At 43.2% G+C, this 13,811-nt stretch overlaps 1 protein-coding gene across 1 annotated transcript; it reads left to right on the top strand.

Moving 5' to 3' along the window:
* The first annotated feature begins 465 nt into the window (after window positions 1-465).
* Window positions 466-3,588, top strand: LOC102841882 (CD209 antigen-like protein 2-like). The gene is made up of 7 exons (XM_006868995.1): window positions 466-505; window positions 660-743; window positions 863-952; window positions 1,537-1,602; window positions 1,833-1,984; window positions 2,460-2,572; window positions 3,447-3,588. Exons 1-7 carry the CDS (start codon window positions 466-468, stop codon window positions 3,586-3,588), a joined length of 687 nt encoding a protein of 228 aa, XP_006869057.1.
* Window positions 3,589-13,811: the final 10,223 nt, after the last annotated feature.

The raw sequence follows: 13,811 nt of genomic DNA, 5'->3' as shown, positions 1-13,811 counted from the left end.
GAGTCAATGTCACTGAATCGTACATGCAGAAATGGTTGAGTTGGTGTATGCCCTGCTGTGTGTATACTCAACAACAAAAATACAATTCATTAAAAAAAACCCCAACTGTATTAAACTTCACAATAACACTACGAGGTTGGGTTGCTGTCCTATTTCATAGTTGAGGAAACTGAGGTTCTGATATGCTGAAGGTCTAATGGGGCCAAGGTCCCAGGACTGGATTGGAGTTGGAACGAGTGCCTTCTGGAACCAGTTTACTGCTGAAAGATTTACTATAGAATGCTGTGTCAGACACTTCATAGTCCCCGTCTCTGACTTTTCCGGGAGTGGGTGTGTTATCTATTTCCTTGTTTTTTTACCCCTGAGCTAAGGAGTAAGGGCTTTGAGGATTGGTTGCAGAGGGTGGTAGTGGGTAATAAAACTTCTGTCCAGCAAAAAGACAGACAGGAAAGAGCAGAGCAGAGGATGGAGGAGATGGGTGAACCCAATGAACCAGGCAGCCATGGTGAGGTTGGGCCCTACCAGGGGCTCGAGGGCCCTAGGGCTTGGGGAAATCTGGGTCTAGCCTCCAGATTGGGCATGGGTGTTGGAGCTTCCAAGTCTTGGGGGAGGGTGCAGCAGACCTGGAAGCTCAGCTGTGCTGTGTTTGGCCCATTCAGAGGAAAAGGTGACATTTTGGGGTCAGAGTTTCACGGATAAAGACCTTAGACTCTTACGGACCTACCACTCAAGGAATTTGCCAGGTACTGGAATGGGAAGTTGAGGGACAAGGATCTGGGGCAGCGAATGGGCAGATAGAGGCCTCTGCAGGAGGGGAACAGAGCAGTCTGTCCCTGAGCCCCCAGCTCTGCTTGTCTTGCAGGATGTCTGAGCCGAATCTCCCTGCCTTTGTTGCTGCTTCTTGTCTCTTTGGGCCTCTTCTTTGTGCTCCTGGTAACCATGCAGGTCCAAAGTGAGTCAGGGGTTCAGAGTTCTGGGTTCCTTTGGGGTTTCCTCACTGGTTGGTCCTTGACCTTTCCAGAGACCCCCAAACCCAACAGGGGTGGGGTCCAAACTCCATGTGCCTTCCTGTCTGACCATGGGCAGGTCACTGGCCCTCACTGCCCTCTTGCTTGTGGTCATCTCCCCTGTTGGTGGAAGGGCAGGCACAGGAATAGGTAAGCAGTCAGTGTCCATAAAGGAGATAAAGGTGGGCTCTCTGCTTTGCTGCAGTCTCCAGACTCCACCAATTCCTGCAGAGTGAGGCTGGGAACTACAGACCTGGTGAGGGACTGGATGCTTGGGGCCCTAGGTGGGGGTGCTATGAGGCTATGTGACTCGAACAAGCCAAGGATGAAGGATGGGAGGCAGGAGGAGGGGAGGAGACTAGGTCCTGGGGCTGGCAATGTTGAGTAAGTTAGTCCCTGACCCTCAGTTCTCTCATCTATAAAATGGTATCTCAGAGTCACTGGGAGATTCATAGATATCACTCCTAGGTCTTGCTCTACACACACAGTGCACAGAAGGTGTTTATTAATGGACGTCTTCTCCTTCCAGGTACCAGTTCTCAGAAGCAGCTTGAGGACATTCAACAAAAGCTGACCTGGATGAATGCTTCCCTGGGTGAGGCCATGGTACCTGTGTACAAAGGGAACTGGGGTCATATGTAAGTCTGTGGGTCTGAGGAGATCACAGCACAGCTGGGATCTTTCTCATGGGGTTCTGGGGCACTGAGTGAGTCCCAAATACTGGATCCCAGACCCCAGACAGGAGCTCCAAGGTCTGTTGCAGGGTTAGGGGGCCAGAGAGTCAGGTGACCTGTCTGTCTGTCCCACCCTGCTCCTCTTTCACAGCTAGCCTGTGCCATCCCTGCTCCTGGAATTGGGAGCTCTTCCAGAAAAAGTGCTACTTCATATCCAGTAGAAAGACAACATGGCAGGCTTCCGTTTCTGCCTGCCAGGACCAGGGAGGCCAGCTGGTGATCATCAACAGTGTTGAAGAGCAGGTGAGCTAGATAGGGTTCCTGCCTGGGACTGGGTCATATAACTGGTCAACCAAAAACCTCCTGACACCCTCCTCTGCCTTCTGGGAGATGGAGACCAGTGGGCAGCTTGAGGAGTGGACACAAGCGGGGAAGGCTTCATGGAGGAGGAACCATCATAAGCTTGGGCAGGTCATAAGGGAGGGGAACACATAGAACAATCAAGAATCATACATGATCTGTCTCCAGATATGCATATGAACTGAGGAACAAGTCAACACCTGGCCACACATGTCTGCTTATTAAGTCACATCCATAGCACACACACACACACACACACACACACACATACACACACACACACAAGCAGGTATAGCTCAACTGGGATTAGATTGCAGCAATGAGCTTCTGCCCAATGAGAGGCAGGAGATTCGGGTTCATGGCCAGAGATGGAGAGTGGGAATGAAGAGCCCTCCTCCTGATGCTCCTTCCTCTATAGAAATTCCTGACGACCTGGAATGCCAGGAGAGATAAACGCATCTGGATTGGCCTGAGTGACCTTCACAGTGAAGGCACCTGGCACTGGGTGGACAACACTGTTCTCAAGCTCAGGTGAGCACCCGAGAAGTGGAACTGGGAAAGGCTGAGCAGGACAAAGACCCACTATGCTGACTCCGATGTTGAGAAGCATCATCAGGATGCTTGATCAAAATGTAGGGACTTTGCTGCATCCTGGGTGGGGGAGTTCTGATTCACTAACTCTAGGTAGGGCTTTTGGAATCACCCCATCACCCCAACAGAGCTCATTTTGGTGGAGGTGATATTTGAACCCACTTTAAAAAAAATTACTTATTTGATTTACTTCAGACAGATGAAGTCAGTAAAACTATTCAATTTCATCAGAGTTGACTTTATTGGTCAGAGTGTAAATCTGAACAGTAGTTATATTAACTGGTCTTCCTTGTTGTTGTTGTTGTTAAGTGCCATCGAGTCGGTTCGGTCTTCCTTGTAGGTGGATGTATATTATACTATCACAGACAGAATTATACTTCAAGATAGATCTTAAATTAAAAAAAAAAATCTATGAATGTGACACCATTCCTCTTTAGTTTATTGTTCTCAGCTTAGTAAACCATATGACTGATTCAAAATGTCCAATCCTAGTCCATTTCTTCTCACTAGGATATGGATCTTTATGTGTTCTATTTCAAGTTTGACAACTTGCAGTTTTCATAGATTCATACATGGTACATTCCACCTTCCAATTATTAATGGATGTTTGCAGCTTTTTCTTCTTCTCAGTTTGAGTTTGCCACATACACAAATGAAGGTTCCAGTGTTCCATGTACATCATTCATTGAGTCCATGTTTGCAAAAACCTGGCTTCACCATCCATCTGGTTGGTGCTAGAAATTTCCCCATCAGAGTCTTGGGAGTAGCTCTCTCCAAGGTGGAGGGAAACTCAAGGCTCTGATGGGATTCACAGCTTCTGGGTGGAAGGCGAACCCAACAACCTTGGGGAAGAAGACTGTGTGGAGCTCTACAATCCTGGCTGGAACGACAACCAATGTACTGCAGAAAACCTCTGGGTCTGTGAGAAGCCCTCAGCTCCCTGCACTGGTCTCTGAGGGCAACTTCACCCCCATCTACAGGGATCAGGCAACATGGTCTCACGCTGTTTATTGCTACCTAGCCCCAACACCCTTATGTTTCCTCTTTGGCCAATTCCCACCCTTCTCCTGAGGACTTGGAGACAACCTTGAGAGGCACTCCGAGGGATCTTCCTCTGAGATCTGTTCTCCTGTTCTTCCATTGATGGAGCATGCCTTTCTTCAATGGAAGACCATAGATAGTCTCAGCTTCCTCACAGCCTTCCATGGTATTACTTTAATAAAGTCACATATTGAATTCTGAGTCTCATTCAACTTGTCTCTTCTCTTGAAACTGTGTTAATCACTACAGCTTCATAATATATTTGATATGAACTAAGACATTGTCCTCTTTCAATATATTGTTATTTTTTTACTTATTTCCAAGATGCAGTTTTTAATCAGTTGGGCATTTTGGTTGGGATACATTTGGCTGGGATACGTACGTAATACAAAAAGTATTAATACTAGGGTTCTGTGCTGTATAATAAGCACTGGACTGCTCACTGAAAGGTCAGCAGTTCAAACCCACCAACTGCTCCTCCTAAACCACGAGGTTGGTATGAGTTGGAACCAATTTGATATCACTTAACAACAACTATTGTTCCAGTTCATACATGCATGAGTTTATTACAAATAAAATGTGTTTAAACATGTCTCTGAGATCAGTGGACAGCTGCAGACAAGTTCTCTCAGTAATACACTTGTTTTAGTCTCTTTGTTGTTGTTGTTATGTGCCGTGGAGTCGGAACTGACTCATAGCAACCCTGTACAGGGTTTCCGAGGGTGTAAATCTTTACAGGAGTAGAAAGCCTCATCTTTCTCCCGCGGAGCAGCTGGTAGTTTCGAACTGCTGACCTTGCGGTTTACAGCCTGATTCGTAACCACTACGCTACCAGAGCTCCTTGTTGTTGTTGTTACGTGCCGTGGAGTCGGTTCCGACTCATAGCGACCCTGCACAGGGTTTCCGAGGCTGTAAATCTTTACGGGAGCAGAACGCCTCATCTTTCTCCCGCGGAACCGCTGGTAGTTTCGAACTGCTGACCTTGCGGTTTACAGCCCGATTCGTAACCACTACGCTACCAGAGCTCCTTAGGGGGCCTTTAAAAAAAGGTCCAATCAAAATAGTGCCTTCTGAGGGAATCTGCTGGGCCAGTGAAATTTAAGGCAGAGAGGTCAGCTCAGAAGATTACCTTTTGGGATTCTAACATGGTAACCTTTATAGATTTTCTAGAAGGACATAGGACAAGCACAGGGCTTATTAGCAAAAAGTTTTAAGAAAACTAAAAACTGCATTGATGAGAAAAAGACCAAGAAACGTTCATCAAGGAATTTTTTTTCTATCTTGACAATGCACTTGCTCATTCTTTCAGGGCAGCAAGGATTGCTTTATGAGAATTTACTGGGAAATCTTACCCTATCAGCCTGTCTTGCTCCTTCAAAGGATTTTTGTCCTCAAAACTCAAAGAACATTTAAAAGGAACATGATTTGAATCCTAGAGGGTACTCAAGCTTCTGTTTTGACATGGGGTAAATTGAAGAGCACTGAATTCTTCTGGGAAGGTTAGAAAAATAGAAACCTCTTTCAGAAGTACAAAGACCTAGATACAAGATATGTCTAGAAACCATAGCTTCACATTTTGATATTTTTGTTTGATAAAGTTTTCCATGATTTTGTAGCCATACTTATTTTTTTTTAAACAAGGTTTTTATTGTGGATTGAGTGAAAGTTTACAGGGCAGATCATCAGTTTTACATCCAACAAATCATACACCTTGTTTCATTACAATAATTACAATCCCCTTTATGTACTATCAGTTAGCAGTATTTCTCTCTATTCACTTTAGCTCTTTTTTTAAAAACACTCAGGTATGTATAATAATTTACACCACCAAAGGACACATTCTGCAAGTCTGCCTTCTCACCATCATCTCTTAGTCCCTCTCTTTACATGAATCTAGAGTGCTGAGCTACTCCCTCTCTCCATGTCCCCATCTCTGCCTCCATCTCTGGTGTCGCTGCTTCTCTGGATAAGGTCTCACATTCCGCTTATACTCTTCTCCCTTTATGATCTTAGGGTCCTTTGTTTCTGGACTGTAAGATTAACTACTCCCCCATTTTTGTTACAAAACTACTTTTACAATTGTGACAGTCGCAATTAGTCATGAGAACAATTACTCCCTATTGAATCATACGAATCTTATCCCCATCTCTTTTTACAAGGCCTGTCTCGACAAGATGAAAACTATTCAGTGGGAACTCTATTTCCCCCTGCACACTCTTAAAATAAACTCCTTCTTGAAAACTTGTAAGCCAGTCACTTCGTACCTTTATCGCCCCCTCATTTTAGGTAGCCAGTGTCTAAGTTTCCTGTGTACAGAGGGGATAGCATTGACAGTTGTTGTGAAGATTCCTTCTCTCTCTGTTGATATTTAGAGTTACTACCTCCATGAGTATAGGTGAAGTTCATTAAATTGTAGCAATTTACCCTCATTTCCTTTAGCAAAAATTGTTTGGTTCTTTTTTTTTGTGCCTCTAGTTGAGTTCTGATTATCAAGCCATTGTAACCATACTTTTAAACTTACATCTGTCTTCCAGATTTCTTGGCATATATATAAAGAGAGCATGGTGGCTCTACAGATAAACACTGGACTATGAACCACAAGGTCAATGCTTCGAGCCCAACAGATGATACCTGGGAGAAAGATGAGGCTTTCTGCTTCTGCAAAGATTTAAAGCCTCAGAAACCCTGTACAGGGTTGCTGTGAGTTGTAACTGACTTGAGGACAGTTAACAATGTATATGTACACATACATGTGAGGGGACTTCAAAAAGTTCATGAGAATGGAAAGATAATAGAATTTGTCTATGAACTTTCTGAAGTCCCTTGTGGTTGTATACATATATATCATGCTGAGATGGCAGAAACAGTGTGATCACCTACTAACCAAGAAGTTGGCAGTTTGAATGCACCTAGAGTCCTGGTATGGTACTGTAAGGTAAGTACAGGACTGCAAGGTCAGTTTGAACAACAAGGTAGGCGTTTCAAACTCACCAGTCACTCCTTGGAAACTCTATACTGGGTCGCTATGAGTCAAAACCAACAGGATAGCACTTAGCAACAACAACAAAGGTACTTTGGAAGTATTTGGTTGCTGTGGGTGGTTGTGTGCCAGGGAGTCAGTTCTGACTCATAGCAACCCTGCATAGGGTTTTTGAGGCGGTAAAGTAAATTATCTTCAGAATTATCTTTAAAAAATTATCACAAATTATCTTGAAAAGAAAGAGCCATACATTGGCAGATAGCTTTTAGAAATTTGAGCCAGATTCAGAAGAGGACACAGAATAAGGGATATCATTGCTGACATCAGATGGATCTTGGCTGAAAGTAGAGGATACCAGAAAGATGTTTACCTGTGGTTTTGCTTTTACTTTTGATTGTGAATTGAGTGAAAGTTTACAGACAAGATCATCCATTTTACAGCCAACAAATCATACACTTTGTTTCATTCAATGATTGCAACCCCCTCCATGCAACAAGTTACCCTCTTTCTGTAGTTCCTATTTTCATTCCTTTCCATCCTTCCTCAACTTTGTCCTTGGATAGACATTGCCCTCTAATTTTGAAGGATTGACCATTCAGTGGGGAGCATACCTTACTAGCGTCGAAACACGTACTATTAAGGATCAAAGAGCCTTCAGTAGGGATTACATCTCAATGCAAAGAAAGCAAACATCTGCACAACTGGACCAATAAACAACATGATAAACAGAAAAAGACCAAAGTTGCCATGGATTTCATTTTACTGGGATCCACAATCAACAGGAAAACAGCAGCCAGGAAAAAAAAAAAAATCCAAAAAATTCCTTAAAGTGTTAAAAAGCAAAGATATTACTTTAAGGACTAAGGTGCCTGACCCAAATTTGGGTCTTTTCTATTGCCTCAGATGCATATGGAAGCTGGACCTTGAATAAAGAAGACACAGATGAATTAATGCTTTTGAATTATGGTGCTGGTGAAGAGTATTGCAATTATCTAGGACTGCTGGAAAAACAAACACATCTGTCTTGGAAGAAGTACAGTCAGACTGTTCCTTAAAAGCAAGCATGGCAAGTTTCATCTCATGTACTTTGGACATGATATCAAGAGGGACCAGTTACTGGAGAAAGACATCCTGCTTGGTCAAGTATTGTTGTTGTTAAGTGCCATCGAGTCGGGTCCGACCCATAGCGATCCTGTACAGGGTTTCCGAGGGTGTAAATCTTTACGGGAGTAGAAAGCCTCATCTTTCTCCCGCAGAGCGGCTGGTAGTTTCGAACCGCTGACCTTAAGGTTCGCAGCCCGATTCGTAACCACTACGCTACCAGAGCTCCTTATTGGTCAAGTATAGGGTCAGTGAAAAATAGGAAGACCCCCCCCCCCAATGAAAAGGAAAGGCGCAATAGCTGCAACAATGAGCACAAACATAACAATTGTGAGGATCAGGCCGTGTTTTGTTCCATTGTACACACGATCACTATGAGGAACCCACCTGAAGGCACCTAATAACAGCAACAATCGTTATGTAAGTGGATCACCATGGTGCTTCTGGGTAAGTTCAAACCACTAACATTTTAGTTGTTGTTAGTCGCCATCAAATAGATTCCAACTCATGGTGTCCTAAGGAGCTCTGGTAGCACAGTGGTTACAAATCGGGCTGTGAAACTTAAGGTCAGTAGTTCGAAACTGCCAGCTGTTCCATGGGAGAAAGATGAGGCTTTCTGCTCCCGTAAATAGTTACAGCCTCGGAAACCTTGTACAGGCTCGCTATGAGTCGGAACCAACTCCACAGCACATAACCAACCAACCAACCATGGTGTCCTATGTATAGAGAGTAGAATGGCACCCTAATGTCTTCAAGACTGTGACTTTTCAGAAACAGATTACCTAGTAGTAGGTACATCAAATTATGGATAACATTGTAAAGTATGAGTATTTCAGAACAGTTAATTGTGCTCATGAGGAACCTGTACATAGAACAAGAAGCAGTTGTTTGAACAGAGCAAGGGAATACTGAATGGTTTAAAATTAGAAAAGAAGTGTGGTAGGGTTGTATTCTTTCATCATACTTATTCAATTTGTATGCTGAATAAATAATCAGAGAAGCTGGAGTATATAAATAAAACATGTCATCAGGATTGGAGGAAGATTCATTAACAACCTGTGATATACAGATGATACAACCTTGCTGGCTGAAAGTGAAGAGAACTTAAAATACTTACTGATGAAGATCGAAGAGCACAGCCTTCAGTATAGGTTGCATCTCAACATCAAGAAAACAAAATCTCCCACAACTGGACCAATAAACACCATCCATATAAATGGAGAAAAGATTGAAGTTGTCAAAGACTTCATTTTGTTTACATCAACCATCAACACTCATAGAAGCAGTAGTCAAGAAATCAAATGACATAGTGCATTATGCAAATCTGCTGCACAAGACTTCTTAAAAGTGTTGAAGAGTAAAGATGTCAGTTTGAGGACTAAGGTGTGCCTGACCCAAGCTATGGTATTTTTAATATCCCCACATGCATGCAAAACTTGAACAGTGAATAAGGAAGAACATAGAAGAATTGATGCATTTGAGTTATGGTGTTGGAGGAGAATACTGAAAGTATCATGGATTGTCAAAAGAACAAACAGATCTGTGTTGGAAGAAATACAACAAGAGTGCTCTTTGGAAGCCAGGATGACCAGACTTGTCTCTCATACTCTGGACATATTATCAGGAGGGACCAGTCACTGGAGAAGGACATCGGATTTGGTAAAGTGGAGGGTTGGAGAAAAACAGGAACCCTCCCAACGAGATGGATTGGCACAGTGCTGGCAGCGATGGGCTCATGCATAACAGTGACTATGAAGTTGGCCCAAAACTGGGCAGTGTTTTATTCTGTTGTACATGTGGGTCACTATGAGTTGGCATCGACTCAATGGCACCTAACAACTACATGAACAATGTCTAGGACATCGATGTTTATGTGTCCTATTTCATTTTTGACAATTTCCAAGTTTCTTAGATTCATATTTCATACATTCCTTGTTCCAATTATTAATGGATGTTTACAGCTGTTTCTCTTCATTTTGAGTTGTGCTCCATCAGCAAATAAGGGTCTCGATGGCTTTACTCCATTCATGTCATTATGGTCAAGTCTACTTTGAGGAGGCAGCTCTTCCCCAGTCTCATTTTGAGTGCCTTCCAACCTGAGTAGCTCATCTTCCAGCACTATATCTGACAATATTCTGGTGCTCTTCATCATCTTTCAATATTCAGTAATCTGGTGCTGACAGTATTCCACTGCTATTCATAAGGTTTTCAGTGACTAAATATTCGGAAGTAGTCCATCTCTCCTTCTTTCTAGTCTGTCTTCATCTGGAAGCTCATCTGAAACCTGTCCACCATGGGTGATCCTGCAGGTATTTAAGATACCTGTGGCATAGCTTCCAGTTTCACAGCATCACACAAGCTACCACAGTTTGACAAACTGACAGACAAGTGGTGATTGCCTACAAAAATCAGCTCCCAATCAATGACAGATAAGAGTTGATACATAAATATACTACCTCTCTAAGGAGCTCTGGTAGCGTAGTGGTTACGAATCGGGCTGTGAACCTTAAGGTCAGCGGTTCGAAACTACCAGCTGCACCGTGGGAGAAAGATGAGGCTTTCTACTCCCGTAAAGATTTACACCCTCGGAAACCCTATACAGGGTTGCTATGGGTTGGAAACGACTCGATGGCACTTAACAACAACAACTCATTGCTTGAGTAGACTCTGAGGTACGATCTACCCAGTTTCCCAGAGGTCTCCATTGCACTGAGGCCCAGTTACCCAGTAATGAGCACATTTGCTCAATAATACACACATTTGTTTGTTTACATTCATTCACTCTTTCATTTATGCTTGCCTCCGTACCCTATTTCACTTCCCCACTTTCTTCCCAGTACTCCCTGAGGACAGACTTACAAATAAGCTTCTTGTATCCACATGGCTATCTCAATGTCTTCTTCTAGAAGAATTAAACCTAAGACGGATTGGGTTCATGTGACTTGTCCTGAATGGTGGACCAGAAAGGGACCCTTGAAACGAATGGGATGTGATGGCTTCAACCATGTCATTTCCAGAATGATGTCAGAGTGCCTTGTCAACCTATAATGGTCTCAGCATGAGTACACTGAGCCAATTTGCTGAGACTTCAGGGTTTATTGGTTACCATGGCACAGCATAGCAGATCCTTACTAAAACACAGGATGACTTTCAGTTTCCTTTCATGATTGCCTTTGTGCTTCCTTAGCACGGATGCTTATATTGCTATGCTCAACCCCTCTTTACTGGTACTTGGACTATGAGGCCGAGCTGAATGTGAGAGACTTCTTTTGGTGGGGGACTCAAGAAGGCATCATGAAATGAATTGTGTCTCTCAAAAATATATGTTGAAATCTTAATTTTTATACCTGCGGGTATAAATCCCACTTGGGAATAGGGATTTCTTTGTTATGTTAATGAGATCATATCAGTGTAGGATGTGTCTTAAACTTAATCATTTTTGGGGTGGAAAAAGAACAGATTGGAGGCAGACAAGTAAGTACAAGTGGGGGAAAGATAGATGCCACATGGAGATCTCCAAGGAATTGAGAATGCGGGGGCTAGAGAGAGAAATTGGCTTTCACCCAGAGAAGGCAAAAAAAACTCCTCTAGAGCTGGTGTATTGAATTCTCACTTTGGCCTTCTAAATGACGAGAAAATAAAATTATCTTCTTCTAGTACTGTTACAGCAGTACTAGATAACCAAGACAGGAAGTGAACCCTGTCACATCCCTTTACCCAAATGTTCCCTCCTATTATAGAACAGAATAGAAGGAGCTCTGGTAGAGTAGTGGTTACGAATCGGACTGTGAACCGCAGGGTCAGCAGTTCGAAACTACCAGCTGTTCCGTGGGAGAAAGACGAGGCTTTCTGCTCCCATAAAGATTTACCGCCTCGGAAACGCTGTATAGGGTCGCTATGTGTTGGAACCGACTCCATGGCACATAACAACAACAACAACATTATAGAACAGTGTTTATTCCTTGAGTGAAAGGGAAGGGAAAAGACTTACATTGGGCATTTGTACAGAGCCAAGAGATGTGGCAATGTTATTTCTCATGATTCCTCTGTGAGATGAGTCTGTGTCCCCATTTCACATATGAGACAACTGGGGCTTCAATCGTTGAGATGTTTGCACACAGTTGCACAGCTAGGAGCAGAGCTGGGTTCAGATTCAGATTTATTGAGCTTGAAATGCTCTTTGCACTCAGCTGGGCTTCCTGGAAGGTAGGCAAACCAGAACAGCAACTTCCAGGAGAAGTCAAGATAATCTCCCCCAAATGGTACGACCATATGTCTGTCAGTCTGTCCTACTGTAGTGGCCTCCATGTTGTTATTATGCTGGAAGTTACGCCATTGGTATTTCAAGTACCAGGAGGGTCACCTGTATTGAACAGTTTTCAGCAGAACTTCCAAACTAGAATATATAAGAAGGAAGACTTGGTGATCTACTTCCAGATCACATCTACTTACGGATCACAGCAGAACATTATCTGATTAGCTTTCCTTGAACACTTCTTCAGGAGGGATCAACCTCTGGAGGAGGACACCTGCTTGGTGAAGTGGAGGGCCGGTGAAAGTGAGGGAAATCCTTGGTGAAACAGGTTGACACAAGAGCCTCAATAATGGACTCACACACGCTGATGACCGCGAGGATGACCCAGGGCCGGCAACATTGTGTGCTATTATTGTTTGTAAGGTTGATTGATGGCAGTTAGCTGTCTGTCTGTCTGTCTCTCTATCTATCTATCATCTATCTATCTACCCACCTACTTATCTATTTATCTATCTATCTGTCTGTCTATCATCTATCTACCCACCTACTTACCTATCTATTATCTATCTATCTATCTATGCCATGGGCTGTCAAAAAACGAATAGATCTGTTTGGAAGAAGTGCAACCAGAGTGCTCCTTGGAGGCCAAGATGGCCAAACTTCATCTCTCATACTTTGGACATATTGTCAGGAGGGACCAGTCGCTGGAGAAGGATATCATGTTTGGTAAGGTGGAGGGTCAGAGAAAAAGAGGAAGCCCCCCAACGAGATGGATTAGCCAAGTGGCAGCATCGATGGACTCAAGCATGGCAACAGTAGTGAGGTTGGCCCAGGATTGGGCAGTGTTTCATTCTGCTGTGCATAAGGTCGCTATGGGTCGGTACCAACCCGAAGGCACAAAACAACAACAACAACAACAACACAGCATCATCTATCTACCATCTATCGTCTATCTATTTATCTATCTCTCTAGCTATCTATCATATATTTATCTACTATCTATCTACCTACCTACCTAGGGAGTGCAGTGGCTCCATACAATAAACACTAGACTTTGAACCACAAGGGCCATGATTCGAGTCCACCAGTTTCTCCATGAGAGAAAGATGAGGTTTTCTGCTCGTGCAAAGATTAAAAGCCCCAGAAATCCTATAGAGGTTAACTATGAGTTGGAACTGACTCAACGACACTTAACAACAACAATAACAATCTATATAATGTATCATCTATCTTTCTTTCTGTGTGGCACTGTGGGTTAATGTGCTGGACTGCAAAGTTGTTTGAACCGTAAGGTCAGCAGTTCAAGTTCACCAGTTACTCCTCAAAAACCCTGTAGAGGGTCACTATGGGTCAGAATCAGCTTGATGGCACTTCACAACAATAATCTTTCTTTCTATCTTCCTTCCTTTCTTCCTTTCTGTCCTTCCATTCATCTTTTATAGTGTATTCCTCCAATGTCTCAACACAGTGACCTTATCTTTCTTTCACATTATTTCTTTTTTTTTTTATTCGTAATAGCAAAAAAAAACAGAGTTTATGCACATATCAGTTTTTTTTTCTTAAATGTTTTATTGTGAATTATGTTATAGTTCACATGGGAGAACATTAGTTTTACATTCATTCTATCATATATTGTCTCATTGTCATGGTTACAATCCCCTGCATCATAAACCAACCAAAGGGTATACCCTGCAATCCTTCCTCCATACCCCCCAGGTCTTCAGCACACAGTCGCTCTCCCTCTCTGGATCTAAAGTCTTCAGCTGCTCCATCTCTCCACGTCTTCATCTCTGGCTCCATTT

This window comes from Chrysochloris asiatica, unplaced genomic scaffold (assembly GCF_000296735.1).
Source record: "Chrysochloris asiatica unplaced genomic scaffold, ChrAsi1.0 scaffold00125, whole genome shotgun sequence".
Lineage (NCBI taxonomy): Eukaryota > Metazoa > Chordata > Mammalia > Afrosoricida > Chrysochloridae > Chrysochloris > Chrysochloris asiatica.
Note: the sequence above shows the minus strand (reverse complement) of the source record. Positions and strands in the feature narration are given on the sequence as shown.

Excerpts from the sequence above, each read along its gene's own strand:
- LOC102841882 (XM_006868995.1), top strand. The coding sequence starts at position 466 with ATGGAGGAGATGGGTGAACCCAATGAACCAGGCAGCCATG. Across the intron at positions 506-659 it reads CAATGAACCAGGCAGCCATG|AGGAAAAGGTGACATTTTGG; the intron begins GTGAGGTTGGGC and ends TGGCCCATTCAG. Across the intron at positions 953-1,536 it reads GGTAACCATGCAGGTCCAAA|GTACCAGTTCTCAGAAGCAG; the intron begins GTGAGTCAGGGG and ends TTCTCCTTCCAG.